Source organism: Dermacentor andersoni, chromosome 1 (assembly GCF_023375885.2).
Source record: "Dermacentor andersoni chromosome 1, qqDerAnde1_hic_scaffold, whole genome shotgun sequence".
Taxonomy (NCBI): Eukaryota; Metazoa; Arthropoda; class Arachnida; order Ixodida; family Ixodidae; genus Dermacentor; species Dermacentor andersoni.
The window spans coordinates 133,273,871-133,296,290 of record NC_092814.1 but is presented as its reverse complement, the minus strand read 5'-3'; the positions used below and the strand labels follow the sequence as shown (position 1 = coordinate 133,296,290).

General features: G+C 45.9%; 1 protein-coding gene across 1 annotated transcript in view; it reads left to right on the top strand.

Moving 5' to 3' along the window:
- Window positions 1–22,420, top strand: part of LOC126544257 (beta-1-syntrophin-like) — a 137,881-nt gene that overhangs the window by 80,968 nt on the left and 34,493 nt on the right. Inside the window, exons 2-3 of the mRNA XM_050191511.3 lie at window positions 11,836–12,230; window positions 21,257–21,399. Coding sequence (XP_050047468.2) covers window positions 11,836–12,230; window positions 21,257–21,399 — 538 coding nt within the window. The remainder of the gene's footprint in view (window positions 1–11,835; window positions 12,231–21,256; window positions 21,400–22,420) is intronic.

The window sequence follows — 22,420 nt, the reverse complement described above, 5'->3', positions numbered from 1 at the left end:
ACACGACGAGCTAGAAAAAGTATGTCTAATGTGAACGCGTGCGAGTGTATGTGAATAAGTTTCGTCTCGGTGGGCCTTCGCGGGACGTCTTGGGGGTTCGTTGTTGCCGTCTGAAATAAAATTTTAAAAAAAGAAATCGACGAGAGAAGTATATGCCAAGTTCTGTTTAACCGAGAAGGTTCGGCATTCGAGTGTATAGGCTGTAGCAGTTCAAGGGGCACAAAAAATAGAAAAAAAAATAGTGATGGTGGGGGGCTGTGCGCCTGCGTGCACTAAGCCTGAGATTACTCGATTTTGAAGTTTAGTTACGCCGAAAAAGCATTGACTTACCACAAAAGTGGCATGCGCAATAATGAACAATATGCATTAAAGCTACGTTTCATTTTATTATAGGTTAGTTGCGAAGAAGTTCTTGCGATGAAGTCTCAGTGAGATCTTTCAAACATACGTTTAAACTTTATGGTTTCAGTTTGTACAAGTCTTAGGGAAAATGCCAATGACAGATTCAGAAGACCTCAGTTTTTTAAGCAAGGCTAGCAATTCCAATGGGAGATGGCGAACGGCTTTCGCGCCGGAATCACTCATTGGAGCGGGATTTAATTGGAGCAAGCCCGGACCACCGGACGCAACCTGAACTACTCTTAAAATGGAGGAAGTCAGTTCACATTTAGGAAAGCAGAACGCCGACTAAAATGGTGTGGTCAAAGCCAGAACGTCTTCTAACCCATTTCAGGATTGAATAGACCACTTTGGTCGGCATCCGAAATTTTGCATGACATACTTCGTACTCCCGTAATCATTTTAAAGCGAAGCTTTCTTTGCCTCTTCCTTGAATTTTGATATTGCTGCTGCTGCTGCGGCGGCGGTGGCTCGGGGGGGTTCAGTGTGTATGTAGATGCAAGGAGCGTGCCGAACAAAAAAGACGACGCGAGAAACTCGTTTGAACCTATCTATCGCGTCGCATGTACATAGTGCCCTCTGGAGCTCCGTGGGCGTCGCCAGATTAGCCTTTTGGAAGCTGTAATTATACGTGACCCCCCGCAAAAGCATTGCAGAAAAATTCTTGGGGCCGCAACATTCTATAGGGACAGATTACCAGCGAAGCTGTTTAGGCTGTACCCGAGTGGCTATGATGTGTGGCTGCTAAGCGCGAGGTCACGGGATCGAATCCCGGCCACGGCGGCCGCATTTCGATGGGGGCAAAATGCGAGAACACCCGTGTACTTAGATTTAGTTGCACGTTAAAGAACCCTTGGTTGTCCAAATTATTCCGGAGTCCCGCACTGCAGCGTGCCTCACAATCAAATCGTGGTTTTGGCACGTAAAACCCCATAATTTTTTTTTTGTTTAGGCTGCATACATGGGCTGCATACATTATGAAATCGTACATTCTTTTTCATACGGCACCGCACTACGCTGACACAAGCGCCGCCACGGCCACCGCACCTCCCATGCACCTGCCGCAACCGCTGCTGCAGCCGCGCCGTCACCTCCGACCATTGGCGTAGGCAGGAGGGGAGGCCAACCCCCACCCCACCGAAATTTCTCATGACCCCTTTCCCACGGATCAAAAATTTTCAGGAGGTGGGGTCCGAAAGAGCGACATAGATGAAAGGGAAAGCTTGAATGTGAAAGCAAGGCGAGGGCTAGTGGCTGTCCGAAGGGGGAGGAGGGGGTTATCATGTCACCGTAGCTAGAACTTAAGTTTATCCAGTTTTCCAGCAACCTCTGTCGTGTCTATAGTAGCAGCGTTTTCTTGCCTTCTTACGTCACCTTTTCCTATCCCCTCTCCCCTCGCCTTGTATGGGAACTGCGAGCGAAGAGTGGCAAGGCTGTTATTCACTCGTTTCACGACTGCATCGGTTCTACCAAGTCTCTGCCTTCTACTCCTCCCACCCCCTCTTCTCTACCAGTCTACCTAGCTTTCCTCTGGACTTGGGTATAGTACAAAGGTAAGCGCTGCAATTTCTGCAGTGGTTTCTGCAGTGCAGAGGTCACGGATAATTACAGCTATCAAGAGGTTAATGTGGCGATCGACGCCCAGGAAGCTCCAAAGGGCATTGCGCACATTTGACGCGGTGCAAAAGTCCAAACGAGTTTTTCCATCTTCTTTCCTCTCTGCTACGTTCATTCCATGTATATACACGCTCTGGACCACCCCCGACACGGGCAAACTTCCTAGAAAAAAAGAAGTTTCTCTTTAAAAGAACGCTGATTTGCGTACGGCAAAATATATCAAGGACGGAGGTGCTGGGCCAGGGAAGCTAAGAAACCGCCACAACAAACAGGTGGGAGGGCAGGTAGGCGATCGAATGGTCTCGAAGTCCACGCAGGAACAGAAATATAGGATTGTTAGCGACCGCCGCGCCGTTCAACAAACCGGTGAATGTTGTCGAATGTGACAGTGACTAACGGAAAAGAATGTTAAGAAGGGGAGTGGAGTGACAGATACGAGGAGGGGGGGCGTGCATAAAAGGCGTCAAGAACGAAACTGGAGGATAATTATGGACATAGGGAAGAGCGTCTCGTCGCTGCCCGATCGCTCAACACCATGGGACGGCCGTGGCCAGTCGTCTAGCTGAGGCTCGCCTACCCCGTCGTAACACGTGCTGCTTGCTGCGGAGAACCCACCCTAACTAAACGTCTCGGCAATTTTCAGAAGAGACGGGTGTCAGGGGACAGGTCGTTTAATTTCAAATCTCTCGGAGCTACTGTCCCTTATCTTACTGCGAACAACGGATGTCGTAATATTCGCAAAGGCTTCCGAAAAGGAAGCAGCCCTGCTTCGGACTGTCTGCTTCATCAGTTCCCGAGTGTGATCAAATAACAGTATTGGGGGCGAGCTCTACCACTGGAAAAGCTGGCGCCACCGTCGGCGTGACGTGGCATGAAGGATCACGTGGTCACAGCGGCTGCGTCGGCTGCTTCGGAAGCGCCGAAGTGAGCTGAAAACGAAATTTTAAAGTCGCACTTGCGTTGCGGTTCTAGTTAAGTGGTGCTGCTTTACCGCCTTGGGTGTCTGCTTGACAACATTTGAAAGTACTATAATAGGTAGTGGCTGCCTTTGTAGGCGTGCAGCATGGTAGGCTACTTCTCAATGCCGCAGTGCCGGACGTACGCAACGGAGCCCGGTGTCAGCCTTATTCACAAGTAGCCGCAGGACAAAGAGCTGCGTGAAGCTCGGCTCGCGTAACTTAGAACCGGCAGACAGCCGTTGGCTACAACTCAGGTATGCAGCAAGCACAGACGCGAGGAAGGTTTCTGCTACGACGCCGGCATTGCGCGATGTTCGGTGAGTAGCAGAAAACGCGCACTGAGACGCTCGCCCGCGCCCGCTGCCCGCGATTGTCGGCTGCGAGAGTGTGCTCGTGTCGTGCTCGTTGCCGTGCTTGAAATGTACTCGTGAGCTGTGTGCTCCGTTGCTGTATGTTCGTCTTGCGTGCGCCATTTGGGAGCCACGCTAGACTGTGTAAATGTATCCTCGTGTTCAAATGTAAATCCTGTAAATAAACCCTGTTCACCTAGTTCCTCCCAAGTTCCTCTATACGGCCTTCAACTCCTTCAAATGGTGGCAGCGGCGAGATCGTCCGACAACTCCTACATCTGGTTGACAGCGGTGGGATCGTCCGACGAATCTTATAATGCACCTTACAATCTCGAGCTGCGCGCAATAAGCTCTTAATACCGCTGCAGATTATATACAGGCGCTCGTCTTTATTACACATAGTATGAACACATGGTATGAATACGCTGCCAGAAAAAAGCACTTAGCAAACCAGTGTGTCGCTTCTGACTAGGAAAAGTTTGTTGGAAAACCAAATCGTCGCGCCCGGCCGCTCATTTGCGTCGTACAGCTACAGACTCGATGCGCTAGCCACACGTGCATTTCGAGGTCGGCACAGGGAAATTTCATTTTTCGCACTAACCTTGGCATAAAATTTTGAGTGGGCAGCTAAACCACATTCACTAACGAGCAAGCGGTACAGGTTAGGTGGGGCAAACGACGCATCGCAGCAATCATAGTAGACGAAGCACCGTGCGTGAAGAGACGCGACTGCAAGCTACATTAACACAGATACACCGACACAGTAAAGCTGCTGTTAAGCGCGGTAGGTTTGTCACAAAACTTGGAGTTCATATTCAAATTACGTTTACCGACGGATAAGCGGTACAGGTAAGCTGCTGCAAACGACGCATCACAGCAGGAGTAGACGACGCGTGACGAAAGGCGCGACTGCAGCGCCGGTAGTTCCAGTGACAGCCGCTGTGGCCACGTCGACCAATGAGCTCGCATAGGGAGCTGCAAAACTGAAGTATGTTTAAGAACGTTGTTCCCCGCTGGGCATAGAGTTTCTCACTATAACCCTAGAGGGTAATCTGGCGCCACCGTCTATGTGAGTTTCTTAAGGGGGCACCGTGCCGTCATGGGAATGACTGTATATGTGTCTGCGAGGCTCGTGTTGGCTGGTGTTGTAAGAGGCTTTGTCTAAAACGTGGATATGGCTACGCAAATAACGCGTTTTCAAAGTAAAATCTTCATAAAATCACGATGCATGACCAAGCGAAGAAAATCAAGAACAGACGACCAACTGTTTCAAAGCGAGCGCGAACCTTGTCGTCTGTCCTCCAACTTTAGCGGCCCGCTGATACTTCTTACGTAACATGTAGTCGTACACACAATAACAAGTTCTCATAGTTAAACAAAAAATGTTTTCAGTAATAATAAAGCTAAAACAGCTTTTCACGTGCTGTTCTAGTAGAAAATGAATCATTGTGACAGACGGAACGGGGCTTGCCAAGCGCGTCTTCAAGGTGTCCTGTCTCTACAAGAACGATGCCAATCCGAATCCACAATATACCGGCATTCCCATGCATACCACAGCGCAGCAGCGCCAGATTTCCCTCTAGGTAATGTAGTGAGAAACTCTATGCCGCTGGGGGGACCCTCGTGACGTCACACGAAGAGGTTCGCTCGGCTGCTTGGCCAGGTTTCGCTTTCGTTTTTACGCTTTTCTTGCTTATTTAAATTTATTTCCGAATTTGCGGAACCATTGTATCAGACGCGTGACATCTCGGGGACCTAAATATTCCATTATCTTGACATGGTAAAAAAATCGCCGAAGTTGCCCTTACCCAAAGCATGGTACACGAGCGTTTTTGCATCCCGCCTGAATCCCGGCATGCGGCCTCCGCGGCCGGCATCGCACTCGTCCCCTTGCATTGAAATATTCCTTCCTGTCATTGCAGGCACACTGAGTGGTGACACGGGCGGACACAGCGTTCCACATCTGACTTGAAAAGTCAGAAGCGCGAGCAGGAAAATATTTACGAGGGACGTTCCGAAAGTTTCGTCATTTTTTTTTTTAAAGAGAAGACGGTACACCAGGTGGAATAAACAATTGCCATAAGAATCCACGCCCGCCGCTGGTTGATTGACGGAAAGAATGTCAGCGGAGGAGGAATGACACATGCGCAGAGCGCCGAAAAAGAAAGAGTAGCGGCAGACCGGCGTGACCGAGGTTACTCGAGTACAAATCACGATGGCAAGACAGACGTGTGCTGACAACGTGGTCGCCATTGGAAGTGCGTGTTATTATCTAGTATGAATGGGCACATGTTCCCTGCACTGAAAGCCGCACTCTCGGAACGTCACTTCCAAACAATGCTTAGGTGGAGCAGGCTGTGCGACAGTTCCTTGCATCGCAGGGCACTTGCAATGCCGGGCTGACCCGCGGCCGAGGTGACGCGGGCGTTAAGTATAAACCCCACGCAAGCGATCTTGCGCGTGACAGCGACAAGCGACGCGATGGAGATGGCTGTCGCGTTCGCTCGTCGCCTAGTACCCCATGCGAGCGATGACTTCAAGCGACGTCTCCCCAGTGTTGCTGGTATGAGGGCAACAATATAGGCGCCGAAACTAGCGTGACGCGTGCTTTATTAACTTAAGTTGATGTGTTTTACTGTAAAAAGCAGCATATTATATTTCTGAAGGTCTTCCAGTAGGTTCTTATTCTTGCACTATAAAAATTCAAACGTTAGCTCGTTCCGTGCGACAATCGGAAGTATTTGAGTTATGTACATCCAGTTCCGGCCTCGCGCTATTGGCTAGTCGCTCATAGCACTTCCGGGCTACGAGCGACGAATTCTAGATTTGCAGAACCGAGTGATCGCGCGACAAGACCGAGCGATCTGTTCAAGTATAAACCCCATGCAAGCGATCTTGCACGCGACAGCGACAAGCGACGCGATGGAGATGGCTGTCGCGTTCGCTCGTCGCCTGCAAGTTGCACCCCATGCGAGCGATGACTTCGAGCGACGTCTCCCCAGTGTTGCCGGTATGAGGGCAGCAATATAGGCGCCGAAACTAGCGTGACGCGTGCTTTATTAACTTAAGTTGATGCATTTTACTGTAAAAAGCAGCATAAAATATTTCTGAAAGTCTTGCAGTAGGTTCTTATGCTCGCACCTATAAAAAGTTCAATCGTTTGCTCGTTCCGTGCGACAATCAGAAGTACTGGAGTTTTGTACATCCAGTTCCGGCTTTGCGCTATTGGCTAGTCGCTCATAGCCCTTCCGGGCGACGAGCGACGAATTCTAGATTTGCAAAACCGAGCGATCGCGCGACAAGACCGAGCGATCTGTTCAAGCGACGGCCCGATCTGTCGCGCGAACCCGTCGCTCGTCGCTGTCGCGCACAAAATCGCGCTAATGGGGTTTAGCCTTCAAGCGACGGCCCGATCCGTCGCTCGAAGCCGTCGCTGTCGCGCACAAAATCGCGCTCATGGGGTTTAGCCTGTAAGTATAAACCCCACGCAAGCGATTTTTTGCGCGACAGCGACGCGATGGAGATGGCTGTCGCGTTCGCTCGTCGCCCAGAAGTCAAGCGAGCGACCGCTTCGCGCGACAGCTCTCCAATGTTGCCGGTATTAGGGGATCGAGTTAGCGCCAAACCTGGCGTAGCACTTGCTATAATTATTTAAGTTGATTTGTTTGGCTGTACAAAGCAGCATAAAGTATTTCTGAAGGTCTTGCAATAGGTTTATTTTGTTTACATATCAAAATTTGGTACTTTGCTCGTTCCGTTTGTATACTGAGAAGCGCGCACGTGCGGAAACCGGTAGTACGTAACTAATGCACATTTTGTTCCAGCTGCCTACTATTGGCTAGTCGCTCATAGCACTTCCGGGCGACGAGCGACGAATTCTAGATTTGCAGAACCGAGCGATCGCGCGACAAGACCGAGCGATATGTTCAATCGACGGACCGATCCGTCGCTGTCACACACAAAATCGCGCTCATGGGGTTTAACGCTCGAAGCCGTCGCTAGTCGCTGTCGCGCACAAAATCGCGATCATGGGGTTTAAGGCTAAACCCCATGAGCGCAATTTTGTGCGCGACAGCGACAAGCGACGGATCGGGCCGTCGCTTGAACAGATCGCTCGGTTCTGCAAATCTAGAATTCGTCGCTCGTCGCCCGGAAGTGCCATGAGCGACTAGCCAATAGTGCGAAGCCGGAACTGGATGTACAAAACTCAAGCACTTCCGTTTGTCACACAGAACGAGCAAACGATTGAATTTTATACGTGCAAAAATGAGAACCTACTGCAAGGCCTTCAGAAATAATTTATGCTGCTTTTTACAGTAAAACACATAAACTTAAGTTAATGAAGCACGCGTCACACTAGTTTCGGCACCTATATTGCTGCCCTCATACCGGTAACACTGGGGAGACATCGCTCGAAGTCATCGCTCGCATGGGGTACGACTTGTAGGCGACGAGCGAATGCGACAGCCATCTCCATTGCATTGCTTGTCGCTGTCGCGCGCAAGATCGCTTGCATGGGGTTTATACTTCAGCCTTTAAGTGCTCCCCATACGTGACAGTTTTTTGGTAATAAACAGTTTCCGTGTGAAATTAAATGATGAAACTTACTTTCAGAAAATAATATCTCATACATGCATTTTAAGACGTTACAATTAAAGAATGACGAACATGTTACGATGCCGCTCGATTCTTTACGAAAGTGAAGCGTAATGAGTCGCAGACCACTTGCCTGGGCACATGATGCGTTGTGGTCGGTCATGTTGGCATCTTGGCAGAAGGCATCTGATGTAGCGCCTGTACTTGTTTTGGCGGTGCCTCTCCCTGTGATGTCTGTATGAATGCACTGCTGCCACTCTTGCGTATTTCGTGGAAAATTCTAGGTCTACAGTACGGAAAAATGGTATTGTGCTTTGTGTATATTGTCTTTCTTTGCTTCTTTATTTATTTCCTCTCCTTATTGGCTCTTAGCTGAGATCTTGAAATTTAAAGACTTGTAAAAACCCAGCTTGTCGGAATGTGAAAGTGGGTACGTCCTTCGTTATGATGACCTTTGATCTGGTGTGTGTTGGTGACGCGGTCGAGTATCTTGTGGGCGCTTTCTGGCGGCCCTGTGGTGCATGTAAGCTCCAACATCAAACATCGACACAAACATCTGTCGAAACTGAAGTTTTCACTCTTCATAAAACATGTTGTAAAAAAATTATGCAGATCCCATGCACTGTAGGAATCGATGTAAGCGAGGCTCCGGCTACTGCGGCCGCATTTCGATGGAGGCGACATGCGAAAACACCCGTGTACTTAGATTTAGGTGCTCGTTAGAGAACCCAGGTAGTCCAAATTTCCGGAGTCCCCCTCTGTGGTGTTCTTCATAACCAGATCGTGTTTTCGACACGTAAACCCCATTATTTAATTTAATGTAAGCGAAGCTTTCTGTGCTGCTTGCTTTGATTGACGATAATTAGCGGTGATGTTGGCGGCGAATGTGTAATATCTGCAACGTTTAGTCCAACACAAGAGTGGTGAGTTGATGTTAAACTTTACCTTGGATGCACCACTGCTGTTTGTCTGCGTAATACACCGGATGAATCTTGAGGCCGTGATGTTCTTTAACATGTCCCAAAATTCAAGTGCATGTGCGTCTTTTATTTCGCTCCTGTCGACATGCGGCTGCCGCTGTCAGGATCAAACCCGCAACCTCGAGCAATGCCATAGCCGCAAAGCTACCATGGCGGGCACAGAAGCGTTGATTTGACGTGAGACCGCTTCCGTATTGTCGCCTGGACCCTGCGGTAATGCGGCTCTGCTTCTGCATGCCCTGCGTAAGTTGTCTGCTTGACATATTTGCAGGATGTTTATTTTTCAGAAATAGCAGAAACTTACTGTACCGTACCTTGAACTTAAGTTTATCCAGTTTCCCCGCTACTGCTGTCATGTTATAGTAGTAGCATTACCTTGCCTTCTCACGTCACCTTTTCCCTATTCTCCTCTCCGCCTCCCTTGTATGGGAACTGCCTCTTCTCCCTCCTCCTCTCTACAATTCTATCTACATACCCTCTGGACTGGAAGGTTAGTAGAAAGGTAAGCGCTGCAGTTTCTGCAATGCCTTTGAGGGGGGTCACGGATAATTGCAGCTGTCAAGACGCTAATGTGGCGGCGTCCAGGGAGCTCCAGAGTGCATCGTGCATATTCGATGTGGTGGGGTCCAAACGAGTTTCTTGCGTCGCCTTTCCTCTCTGCCTCACTGTCGTGTATACACATGCTCTGAACTACCCCCTCACGCCATATGCCAGACAGCAGCAGCAGCAGCAAATCGAAGGAAGAGGCAAGGGAAGCTTCGCTTTAAAAAAATAGTAACAGGTGAACTTGCTTCCTCAGATGGACCTTTACTAAATCTTGCTACCTATTTTCCAACATAGATTATCTATGTAAGTGCATGGAGGCTAAATTAGTAACCTTTACTTTGTCTTGCCATTGTCTATTATGCCCGATTGCGGCAGTTTTATGCAAAATATATATAATATACAATGTCTTTCATTATGTTCGATTAACAGTTATGTCCTACGTCATCACACACGTATGTGCGGACAGCACGCTAAGAAATTGATGACAATAACCTCAGTTATTTATAAATTGCATAGGTATTCACAGTACTAGATGGTCTCGCCCAAAATATGGCTGTAGATACTCCTGAAATCATTCATAAAGTATGGGTCACGTAGTTCCTTCGTTGTTGTGTGTATGTGTGATGTATGTCTGCTGTTGTTGTGTACCGTTCGTTCATGAACTTCTGTCACTGTGCATAGTTATCCAAGTCTGTGCCATAATGTTGTCCTTGGTATGCTTGACACTTAGGCTCCATGGCAACTGAATGTGACAAAAAGAGATGCGGTTATCATTATTTTACCTTTCTATGCTTTAACAATAGCACCGACATAATATGATGATCGGAATGGTCCTTATAAATAAAATTGTCCGTATACATTGCCGGTCATTATAAGGCAGTTGTGTTAGTAGTGGTTACATTTGTTAGTTAAGTAAGCACATTAGTAACGATTTCTACTTTTTTGTGAGTCTCATTAGTTATCGTGGTTACTACCATTTTTCGTTAGTAAAGTTACTACCCCTACCATTACTACCTGCACTTGCTACATAGGTAGTCAGTATCATGACACACTTACTACCCTAAAGTTAGCAACTACTACGACCTTTCCTTCTTTTTTTCTTTACTTTTTTTTTCTTCTTTTCTTGAAGAGTGTGACATAAGAGATACAGAGCTGCATGCTCCTATCCGGTAAGTGTGATGTATTAGGGAAATCGTTTTTCGTGACTCAAAGTGGGATTGCGTATATGATGCCACAGTGTCAAAGAACAGTTGAGCAGCAAGTTGAAATAGAAAGGAAATGCTCATCTGCACTAAGAACCCACCGACGCTAGATGTGGCCGCCACTTGGAAAGCCACGTGTCTTTCTTCGTGCTGTTTGAAGCTGAATTTCTGACAGCTTGCCATCGCGGTGCGCTTCTTAAGATGCTGCAGCTCTTGGGGGCAACAAGAGAGCACATATGATTTTATTTAAGTTATTTTGGCCATATATTATGTAGAGGACGTACCTAACAACCAGTTTTCAACGTTTTCTTATTGCTGCCAAGCTGCTCATACACACTTATTTTAACACTTTTATGGGTGTATATAGGGTACTTGGTTGTCCCATAGCTAACATCCACATATTTAAGGGGTCTAAGATGGAATCGTTGGAGGGAATTAAAAAATGAAGTTTTCTTCTTTGCCGACTTCTCATGGCAACTATAAACAATGATAGATCCGACAGATGGCACGAAAAATGCAATAAGTAAACTTTCATTGCAATTGCTGTGAGACTCTTGTTTCAGATCTTTATGTGTGCACTGAGTGGTCAGAATTACTGCATAGTTTTCAACTACGCCTTTTCTCATCGCACATATAGTTAGAGCTCGCTGTCATGTACAATACAAGGACTGCGGAAAGAACGATGGAATGAAAAATGTTGGGTGTAACGTTAAGAGGGAGGAAGAGAGCAGTGTAGATCAGAGAGAAAAAGGGGATAGCCATTATTGACATTAAGGGGAAAAAAATGGAGCTGGATGGGTCATGTAATGCGTAAGGCAGATAACTGGTTGACCATTATAGAGTTACGGAATGGGTGCCAAGGTAAGGGAAGCACAGCTGGTGATGAAATCAGGAAATTTTCAGGCACAAGTTGAAATCAGCCAGGGTAAGATAGGGGTAATTGGAGATTGCTGGGAGAGGCCTTTGTGCTGCAGTGGACATAAAAAATAGGCTGATAACGATGAAAGATGATGACTGAAACGTAAGAGTGTTGCCCAGTCGACAAAACAATGCCCTTAAAGGTGTAAATTTTTTTGCAATGTGTAGGGGTCAACTCCGCTGTAAGCAAAGGCTGTGCAGCAGCGATGCTTTCATCGAGGAAGCGGCTATGCATCTAAAGATCTGAGTTGCGTCTCTCTGTACACAGTGAAATACCTGCGGGAGGTGACGCCCTACTTCCGCAAGGCATCCGTGCTGGCGGAGATGGGCTGGGACTTTGCACCAGGCGGCCTGCTGTCCCGGGGAACTGCGGCGTCGCATCCACAGGGTCGGCCCGACTGCCGGCGCGTGCCACTGCTGCTGTGCCAGCTGGCGCGCTCGCTCACCGTACCAGAGCCGCGTGTGCTTGAACTCCACTCGCCCGACAGGCGCAGCGTGTGCCTGCTTCGCTGCGCTGACGCGGCCCAATGCTCCGCCTGGTTCAATGCGCTGCACGCGGCCCTGGCACGCGTCATGGCGCAGGCCGTAGTTGAGGCCGGACACCTGCTGCGCGATGTACTCGACCAGGCGCAACTCCAGCACATGGGCTGGCTCTCCGAGAAGGTGAGAGAGGCTTCGTGACACTGAACATGACCCATTTTTGACTGGTACTTGGAATCTTTGCCGGGTACCATCCACTGGGGCTGTCATGCGTGACCGCTCCGTATATTCCACCGTTGAAGTGATGTGCACTATTGCAGCAATGCTGAAGTTGTGCAGCCGGATGTAACTGATAGTGTGGTGTGGTGCAGGGACAGTGATCCTTCCGCACCTGATCAGATAGATGCCACAGTATACTGCTCAATGCCAGGCATGCAGTTATGTTGCAGAATGGTGTGTGTATGTGTTTTAGGGCTGCCGCCTGGCTGGTTTTCTATCGGGACGACCGGTTCTTCCCTCACGGTGCTGGCTCAACCCCTCACCAGCATGCCATTTGCCGACTTTCTGGTTCTCCCTAAATCGGCAAATTATAAGCTATACATAGCAAGTGCTCTGTCGGGTGTTCATACATAGTGAAAAACAATATTATCACAAGCAAATTCATTCACAATTCCTTAAATTTTCTTTAATTCCTTAAAGGGTCACTGAAACTTTGGCAAAATTCTGTAGACGCGTAGGGTACAGCTAGAGTAAAACATTAGTGTCACAATTTAAGTAAAATGTCTCGTATTAAGAGAGCTATGGACAATTACGAGTTACCCTCCTCCCTAGCCCTGCTTTTTCCCCTCAACTCCTTGGCTAAGGGATCGGGGCTAAGCTCCGCCCCACTGGCTCTGCGTCATAATGTGACTTTGTGCTGTCTACTTCATCGATCCCCTATGAGAGCTATCCAAGCAGCGTGCGTTGCGAGCGTTCCGTCGTAGCACCGAGCATGTCCGGTATTCCGGTAACCGTAGGCAAGCTGGGCGTTTTGGTGGATGGGCGGAGGTGTAAATGTGAGTGGTTTGAGCGGCCTGCACTTTGTAGCCATCTGGTGCCGCAGACAGTCAAATGAGCCAAACACAGAGCTACTATTGCTATAACCAAGTGTAAAACATTTTAAACATTTAAAAAGACAATGTGTTCACAGTTACCTTCCTGCCGAAAATTTACAACAGCAGCAAGGTAGAATACACTTGGTTACTGCTGTATTAGCTCTATGTTTGTCTGGTTGAGCTCTGTGCCATCAGGTGGCTGCACTGTGCATGCCGTTAACGTTTGCACCTCTGCTCATCCAGTAAAACACCCAATCCGCTTGCACTTGCGTTTACCTGAATATCGGACGCGCTAAAAATCTCAATTATGGTAGTAATCCTCCGGCGTGAAGTGATGGCCGCAAACGCATCGATCCTGAAGTTGATCTTGTACTGACAGCTCGGTGCACTGCAGCAACTCCACTTGTCTGCTGCCTTGCAGAGGGACACGATGTTGCAGCTTGACATATTGCCAGTAACTATGTTTGCAGCCCACAGTGCAACAAGAGCAAACCATGGTGCTCATGAAAGGAAAGTTTGAGACCAACAGTGACTGCGCAGCTTGCATCAATATGGAGCACATTGTAACACAAGCTGGCTGGAAGTGCTTGAGTGTAGTGATAAATGATCACTGGGTGTTCTCTTTCTGTTACTTTTTCTTATAGGTTCAAATTAACCAACATTCCAACTATTACGAACAACATTGTTCGCCATAAAATTGGAAAAATTATCGATGACACGACCTGGATCAAATCATTTGCCCAACTGGTGTCAGTTGGGCCAAATACGCCAGGTGAAAACTCAGCGTAGCGGTGCCGCTGCGATCAGTAGCCATGCACATATTTAAAATCTTATAATAAATTACACATCTTACACGGAGTGCTTAAATGTATTACTTAATGATCAGAAGGACCTACCTAACGACTCGGTACATTTGTACAAAATCATCAAGATCATTTCAGGGTCCCTTAGCAACAACAGCATGAATATTTCAAGCATGTACCATATTTTACATAAAGCCTTTCAATAAATTTCAGTGTGCAAAGTTTGTAGTTGGCGCATCATAATTTTATTTTGTTTTTGTTTCATTTGTATATGTGCATTTATGCAGTTAAACATACATTTGTGCATTTTCTTTAAAAGCATGTCTTCCCCCTCCCCTCTTCTTGCTGCTGTTTTTTTTTCTTGCTGTGTAAAAGGGGGCAACCCTGTGTGTGTGTGTATGTGTGTAGAGTATCCCTTCCTAAAGCCAGCATGTTTCCTTGGTTGACTGAAGTACAGTGTTGCCCTTATTCTATTGGAAATTATCTTGGTGAATATTTTATCTAATACTGGGAGTAAGCTAATGGGCCTGTAATTTTTCTATTCTTTGTCTCCCTTTTTGTGGATTAGTATAATGTTGGCATTACAGTTCTCTGGGACCCTTGAAGTCGATAGACACTTCGTATAGAAAGCCACTAGTTTTCCAATAAATATGTCTCCTCCATCTTTGATTAAATTGGCAGTTATTCCATCTTCTCCTGCCACTTTTCCCCGTTTCATGTCTTGCAAGGCCCTTCTGACCTCATCTCTAGTTATAGGAGGAGTTTATGTATCCAGTTCATTATCCTTTCCAATGGAGTTCTCCAGAGTCCTCTGGGTACTGTACAGGTCAGTATAGAATTCTTCTGCTGCTTTTACTATATCTTCTAGATTGCTAATGATATTACCCTGCTTATCTTTTAGTGCATACATCTTGGTTTGTCCTATGCCAAGTTTCTTTCTCACTGATTTCAGGCTGCGTCCATTTTTTATGGCTTCTTCAGTCTTTCTCACATTATAGTTTCGCATATCACTTATTTTCGCCTTGTTGATCAGTTTTGACTGTTCCACAAATTCTATCTTCTCTCTTGAGTTGAACACTTTCATTCTTTGCCGTTTCTTTATTAGGTCCTTTGTTACTTGGCAGAGCTTGCCTACTGGTTGCCTTGGTGCCTTGCCTCCCACTTTAATTGCTGCCTCTGAAGCCAACCTAGTTACGGTTTCATTCGTTAGCTCTATGTCATCATCATCTCTCTTTTCTAAGGCTGCATAGTTGTTTGCAAGTACCAGCCTGAATTTGTCTGCTTTTACCCTTACTGCCTCTAGGTTGACCTGTATCTTCTTGACCAGTTTTGCTCTTTCTCTCTTCAAATTGAGGTGAATCCTAGCCCTCACTAACCTATGGTCACTGCACTTTACCCTGGCTATAACTTCTACATTCTGCACTATGCTGGGATCAGCAGAAAGTATGAAGTCAATTTCATTTCTTATTTCACCATTAGGGCTTTTCCAGGTCCACTTTCTGTTGCTATGCTTCCTGGAAAAAGGTGTTCATTATTCGAAGCTTATTCCTTTCTGCGAATTCTACCAGGATCTCTCCTCTATCGTTTCTAGAATCGACGCCGTAGTTGCCAATTGCTTGTTCCCCAGCCTGCTTTTTCCGCACTTTTGCATTGAAGTTGCCCGTTACTACAGTATACTGATTTTGCACTTTTCTCATTGCTAATTCAACATCTTCATAAAACTGATCTACTTCCTCATCATCGTGACTGGATGTTGAAGCATAGGCTTGTACTACCTTTAATGTATACCTTTTATTAAGTTTGATTACGACTACAGCTACCCTTGCATTAATGCTGTAGAATTCGTCATTGTTGCCCACTATGTCCTTATGGATTAGGAATCCTACCCCGTATTGCTTCTTATCTAGGAGACCTCTATAGCAGAGAACACGTCCGTTATTCAGCAATGTATAAGCCTCACCAGTTCATCTAATCTCACTAAGGCCGATGATATACCAAACAATGTCTGATAGTTCCTCAAAGAGTCCTGCTAAGCTAGCCTCACTCGAGAGGGTTCAGGTGTTAAATGTTGCAAAGGTCAGTTTCCATTGGTAGATCATTAATATATATTAAGAACAGGAGGGGTCCTAGCACAGAGCCCTGTGGAACGCCTGATGCTACAGGAACCGGGTTAGAAGCACTATTATTGATTTGCACAAACTGTGAGTGATTGGTAAGAAATCCTTTTGTTCATCTTAGAATGTTAGTGCGAATATTCAACTGTGAAAGTTTTAGAAGCAGGCACGGATGAGCTACTTTGTCAAAGGCTTTTGCGAAATCGAGGAAAATTGCATCAGTCTGTGTATTAGTGTCGAGATTTGAATGCAGGTCATGAAGAAAGATGGCCAACAGGGTTTCACAAGAAAATCCCTTGCGGAAACCGTGCTGTGATGAATGAAAAAAATCTTTTGAGTCGAGGAAGTCCATTAATTGTGAGAAAATGACATGTTCCATGATTTTACAAGGGACACTTGTTATGGAAATCGGGTGGTAGTTTAGTGGTGAGTTCCTATTACCTGATTTGTAGACCGAGACGACTTTGCCCACTTTCCATTCGATCGGTAGGTTACTTGTGGTTAATGATTGGGAAAACAGCAAGAAAAAAAAAGAAGCAGAAATGATTTTAGTGTTTTTTAGGAGTTTTGAAGTAATTTTGTCGGGGCCAGCAGACGATATCTTGAGGTTTTCTATTATTCTACAGATACCGTTTAATGAAAAAATGATGTCAGGCATTTCTGGCATGGCAGAAGCAGAAATGCTTTGAATGGGCATATCGGATTCCATGGTGAAAACTGAAGAAAATGTTGTGTTAAAAATGTTAGCGCAGTCAGCGTCTGATAAAGGATCATACATTTCGTTTGGGATACTGATAGTGTGGGGATTAATTATGTGTCAAAATTTTTTGGGGGTTATCAGTTATGTGGTGAAGGTCGTTATGCTAAAATGAATGTTTATGTCTGCGGATAGCGTCCAAGTAGACACGCTCAGACTCATAGTATCTTTCGGAGACGCCGAAGCTTGATTTCATTCTTGCGGATTGAAAAAGACGTTTCTTTTTGTTCTCAAGAATTTTAAGTGTTTTGTTAAACCATGGCTGATGTCGATTAGTGCGAACGGTTATAGTTGGAATGTACTTCTCTGCTAGGGTGTTAAGTTTATTCTGAAAGAGAGACCAGTTGTTTTCCACAGAGTGCAAATGAAAACTCGATTCGAATAGTTCATAAAAGTCGTGTAGTTCTTGATTTATTGCAGCGTCGCTGCCTTTGTCAAAGAGGCGGATGACCTTTTTGTAAGAACGACGTAAGCTGTCCCAAATAATAGGACTGTACCAAATGCTACAGTCCTATATGAGTCCTCTTGAATTGTGGCTTGATGGCATTAATTTCTCACTTAATATCAGAAAAAGCACCATCCTGATTTTCCCTCAAAGCATTCCTGTGCAAATTTCAATTCTTTATCGACCAGAGGGTATCCCACAGGTAAATTCACTTAAAAATGTTTGGGTGTCATATACACAGAAAAGCTTTATTGGAGTCCGCATATAGAGGATACAAACTCAAAGGGAGCACAGCACGCACAGTGGAAATGTTGCGTAAACTTAGCAGCAATCGATCAGGATTGCACCGGCATGCCCTCATTACGATCTCTTGCATGTATGTTTGCTCGATAATAGAGTTTGGCTGTCTTTTGTTTTCTGGCGGACCTGCATACAAAATTCAGCCTCTGGTTCTATTAGAACGAGAGTGTTGCGGCTTGAGGTGGCGTTTGGGCCAGGAATCCACCCAAGCCCATCGACGAGTATGTCTGGTGGTAGGAACGAAGGAAAAAGGGTTTATTTTACATTATTTACACTGGCTTCAGATATGGAAGCCCACTCCATGTAGGAGCATATTAAACGTCTTTGAGTTCATATCAGGACACGTCAGCACCCCCTACTGCACCAGAAGTCTCTGCTTTTAATACTGTCATCTTCCCTAGGTGACTAGACTACGAAGTCTGATGTCTGTATTGCGGCCAGTCGCAATCATCGAATCGGTCGCAATATCCTGCCCATGATATCGCACCATTCCGCCAAACTCCGCCTCCGATGTTCTACCTTCGCCCCCGCATATTTAGCAACCTGGGAATCTGAGGTCGAAGTTGTTCCCGCCGTAGCATTCGGCGTTGGCCCCTTTTCATCAATTAGTTCAAGTTGTCATGTCCAGGTAGAGGGGTCTTTTGTTGACCTGTCAACAGTTGCCGTCAACAGTGCATTGACTTCTGCATAGGCGCTGTTGAATGGGCAGGGTTGCCTCACGGCAAACGTCTAATTAATGCCCTTGGCCGTGGTGAGACATAACAAGAGGCATTACTTTTGTGTCTTGGGCTTCCAAAATTTGTCGCGAATTATATTTTATATCAAGAAGCATGCCTGCTTTCTCTTTTCATGCGATTTCATATAGTAACAATACAAGCTTTCCTGAAGATATGTGCAGCTCCACTGAGGAAGCCGCAGTATGTTTTCATTACTGAATCGGCCTCATTTTTTAGCCATCAATGGTATTGCTCACTTTGCCATGAAGTTGCTTTCATACAAAAACTGTTCGACCCATTAAATGCTCATCTATGCAAGGTGGTCTAACTAAATTCCTCTGTTCCTGTCACTAAAATTTAATTTGATTATATTTCTCCAAACAGTGCTAAATATTTGCTTTATCAATATCTGAATGGTAGTCTATCTGACACCTTGATTTTGTGAGTCTGAGTGAGCTCAAGTTAGAACGAATCCGTCACCCTGTGAGTAAATGTATGCATGCTTGAGCCTGATCTTCCCGAGTCGTAGCCTGCATGAGCTTGTCTGGTTCTGATATCAGGTGAGTGAGTCCAGGTGAGCCAGGCTGGTTCTGATTATAGCGAGTCTGAGTGAGCCTGACAGACTGATTTTGACAAATCTGAGTGAATTTTATTCATTTTGCTAACCTGTGCTGGATAGTAGTCTGTCACAACTCGAAATAAGCAGACAATGAATAATGACCATCCAGTAACCAGAGGACAGGGGAGGTGCAGCAGGACAGGCACAAAAAGCGTAATGGCTTCTTCAAAGGGAAGGCGCGAGGATATCCTGATAATTAGCAGTTGCCTTAAGAGCAGCCATGAGCAGAGGGCCCCCCAGTAAGATGCAACATTCATTGAAAGAATGTCAAAAGCAAAAATAAGTAAGTAAGATGGTTATTTTTTAGCGCTAGCTGAAAGATAGTTGCTAGAACTGGGATTTCCATGACATTTCCTTTCTTGGTAAATGTTCTGCTTAACTAACACTGCCAGCAGCCGGTAAGACTTTCAAAGCCGTTCTTGCTTGCTTTTCATCGATTTTGTTGTCCCAAATTGTTCAGAATATACATTGAGTGTCTGGGAATGTTGCAGATTTACCCGGTTGTCAAGATTTTCCATTTTGTATCCTTTTAATAAATATACACACCTGTATGCAATGTGTCATTCACTTCTTGATAATGCCTTTACACCAGCAAGAAGTGATTGTAGTATCCTTTCATGAACGCTTCTGTGGCATCGAAATAACATACATTGGAAACTGTGCAAGTTTGGGCTTTCAGACATGAGCACTGTATGAAACCAGGGATGAATAGGTGGACCATGTTATCCTCAAGTGTGCTGGAAAATTTGTGGGCGGCCCTGCCCACCTCATTTGGCTCCAGGGCAGAGGACTAGCCGTAGTTGGCTAAATTGAGCAAGAGATGATTCAAGTACTCATGGCAGCACAACACATTGCAGTAATGGTGGCTTGTGCCAGTAGAGCAGGCTGGAATAGTTTTTAGAGCGCAGCTCTTGGGCGGCCATTCCTGCATTGAGCGTCCGCATCTTTCGGCATAACTGAGCAAACGAGCACAGTGAAGGATGAAAGAGTGAATGCAGATTGCAGCGGGGTATGAAAGCGACACCTTCTACAGGGTGTTGATGAAGGACGGCAATAGCGAAGAGAGCGCAAGGAGGAAAGCGGAGGAGGAGTGCGCAGCAGAACCATGAGGCAGAAAGCGGAAAAGGAGGGTATGGTGAAAGCGTGAGAAGAAAAGAGTAGTGTTGTGCAAGACGTGTTCTGCGGTGACGATCGCTAAGAGATGGCACCAGAGTAGCGCACATTGTCTGTTCACCAATGACGCCATCGATAAGGCATGCAGCGAGCGCGTCCACTGATATAGAAACAGAGCACTGCATCAGTGGAGGTCTGTCTGTGGCGGCTGCTGTGAATCATGCCCATGAGTCACCCATGCACTGCCTCTCACGATCTCTAGATTAGCAAGGCAGTCGTGCCACACTTTGCTCTGTTTGCAACGTGCTGCAGACAGATTGTCCGTGCCAGCCAATATATCGTGAAATGAAAATGCATATATAGCTGCGCTCAAATTTCGCATTAGGGAGTTTCATAATCTTCGGTGAATTTTTTATGTAAAATGTTCACATGCCCACAGGAACATTCTTCTTTCCTTTTCCTTCTTGTGGCACTGCTGGCTCTAGCCAAATAAAGATGACCTAATATACAAGTAAAGGGCATGGTTGCAATCACTTATGTTTCTGCCTCTCAGCTCTGGAAAGTGCGGCAATTATTAACATTAATAATTAACAACAGAATCCACATTACCTAACATTAATAACAGACTCCTCTGACTGAGGATTCTGTTAGGCACACTTAAGGTAAACAGACACTTGCCATGGCCCTGGCCATATCTTTCAAAAGCAAGAGAATAGCATGTGAATTTTGGTGATAAAAAAGCTTAAATGTGATTTTGTTAATAACACCATGAAACTACTTGTAGAAATACGTGTCCACAAAATTGTCTCTATTCCAGTAATATTTTTGTTCCTGTATTCCCAGGTCTAATCATTAGTTTCTAAACTCGCATCTTGAGACTTACCCTGCCATGATTTGGATTCCAAGGAAGTGAAATGTCAAGGCAGTGCTATTTTTAACGAAGGGCTTCATCAGCAACTTATTTTTGAAAGTTTATCATACTTACTTGTGTTCTTGAAAAAAAAAATGTGTTCATTCGTGAATTTTCACATCGCTGATTATTCATTACAGAGGACATTGGCTTCACTTAGTAGGCACAAATGCAACTCTGCCCAGTGTTCAAGTGCACTCTGTATTCGGACTTGCTGTCATGGTGCTTCTGGTAAATCTTGTCATGGGCAGTTTTGTGTGCGAATTCTGAAGGTTTCTTGTGAAACGTGTTCACTTATGGTGGCTAGGTAATTAAATTGAAACATTTTCTTGCTGCAGACACGGGAAGATTCAGTGACGGCACAGTGGCGTGCTGTGTTCGTTGCAATCACAGACAGGGACCTCCTGTTTTATGACCTGGTTCCCTGGACCAAGGAGGCCTGGGCTGTGCCTGTGCACAGTGTGCCTTTGCTTCACACTAGGTAATCAATACTAATGGCCCCCCACCCTTCATACTGGTGGGGCCACATGCATTTAAGGTGCTATATGTCTTTAGATTCAGGGTTTTGTGACATAGAGGAGTGCTGCAGTGCATTGTGGTTGAGGGATCTTGCTTAATGTAAATGCGTTATGGAAGCTTATCAAACATAGGCTTGTTTCTACAGTGCATGTGGAAAGTGTTAGAAGAGTGAGCTCTTCACTATGTGTTTTGTTGCTAAGAACATATTGAGCCCTATCTTCTTAGCAGTCCCGTGTGCTTACATTATACCACTTGTTTCTTGTGTTCTAGAAATGTTTTCTCACATACCGTCGAACGCCTCTACAGTGAAATGTCCTGTATAACAAAGGATGAAATATGTCCCTACCGAATTCCTATCTTTTACCTGTATTGTGAACGCATCTACAATGAAGACCCCTACAACAAAGACACCTGTAATGAAATTGCCCATACAATGAAGGGATTTACACATCCTTGAGGACTGATTTGTTGTTCTACAACAAATTCCATGTAGCATTGCCGCCACTGCCCTCTGCAAATGTCACCAAGGTGTGCTCTGCCCTAGCGCTAACAGCAGAGCTATCGATGCACATGACGAGCATGCTGATATTAGTAGTCTAGCTGCACTGCTCTAGGAATCACTCAACTTGTATGTTATTTGTTGTAACACATAAATAGATGCGACACCTGATGAATATATCGTAGTTGATGACGTCATGATGATGTAAATGAACAACGAAGTTGTCTCAAAACCATCTATGGTGGAAAAGACGTCATCATCATCATCAGCCTGGTTATGCCCACTGCAGGGCAAAGGCCTCTCCCATACTTCTCCAACTACCCCGGTCATGTACTAATTGTGGCCATGTTGTCCCTGCAAACTTCTTAATCTCATTCGCCCACCTAACTTTCTGCCGCCCTCTACTACGCTTTCCTTCCCTTGGAATCCATTCCGTAACTCTTAATGACCATCGGTTATCTTCCCTCCTCATTACGTGTCCTGC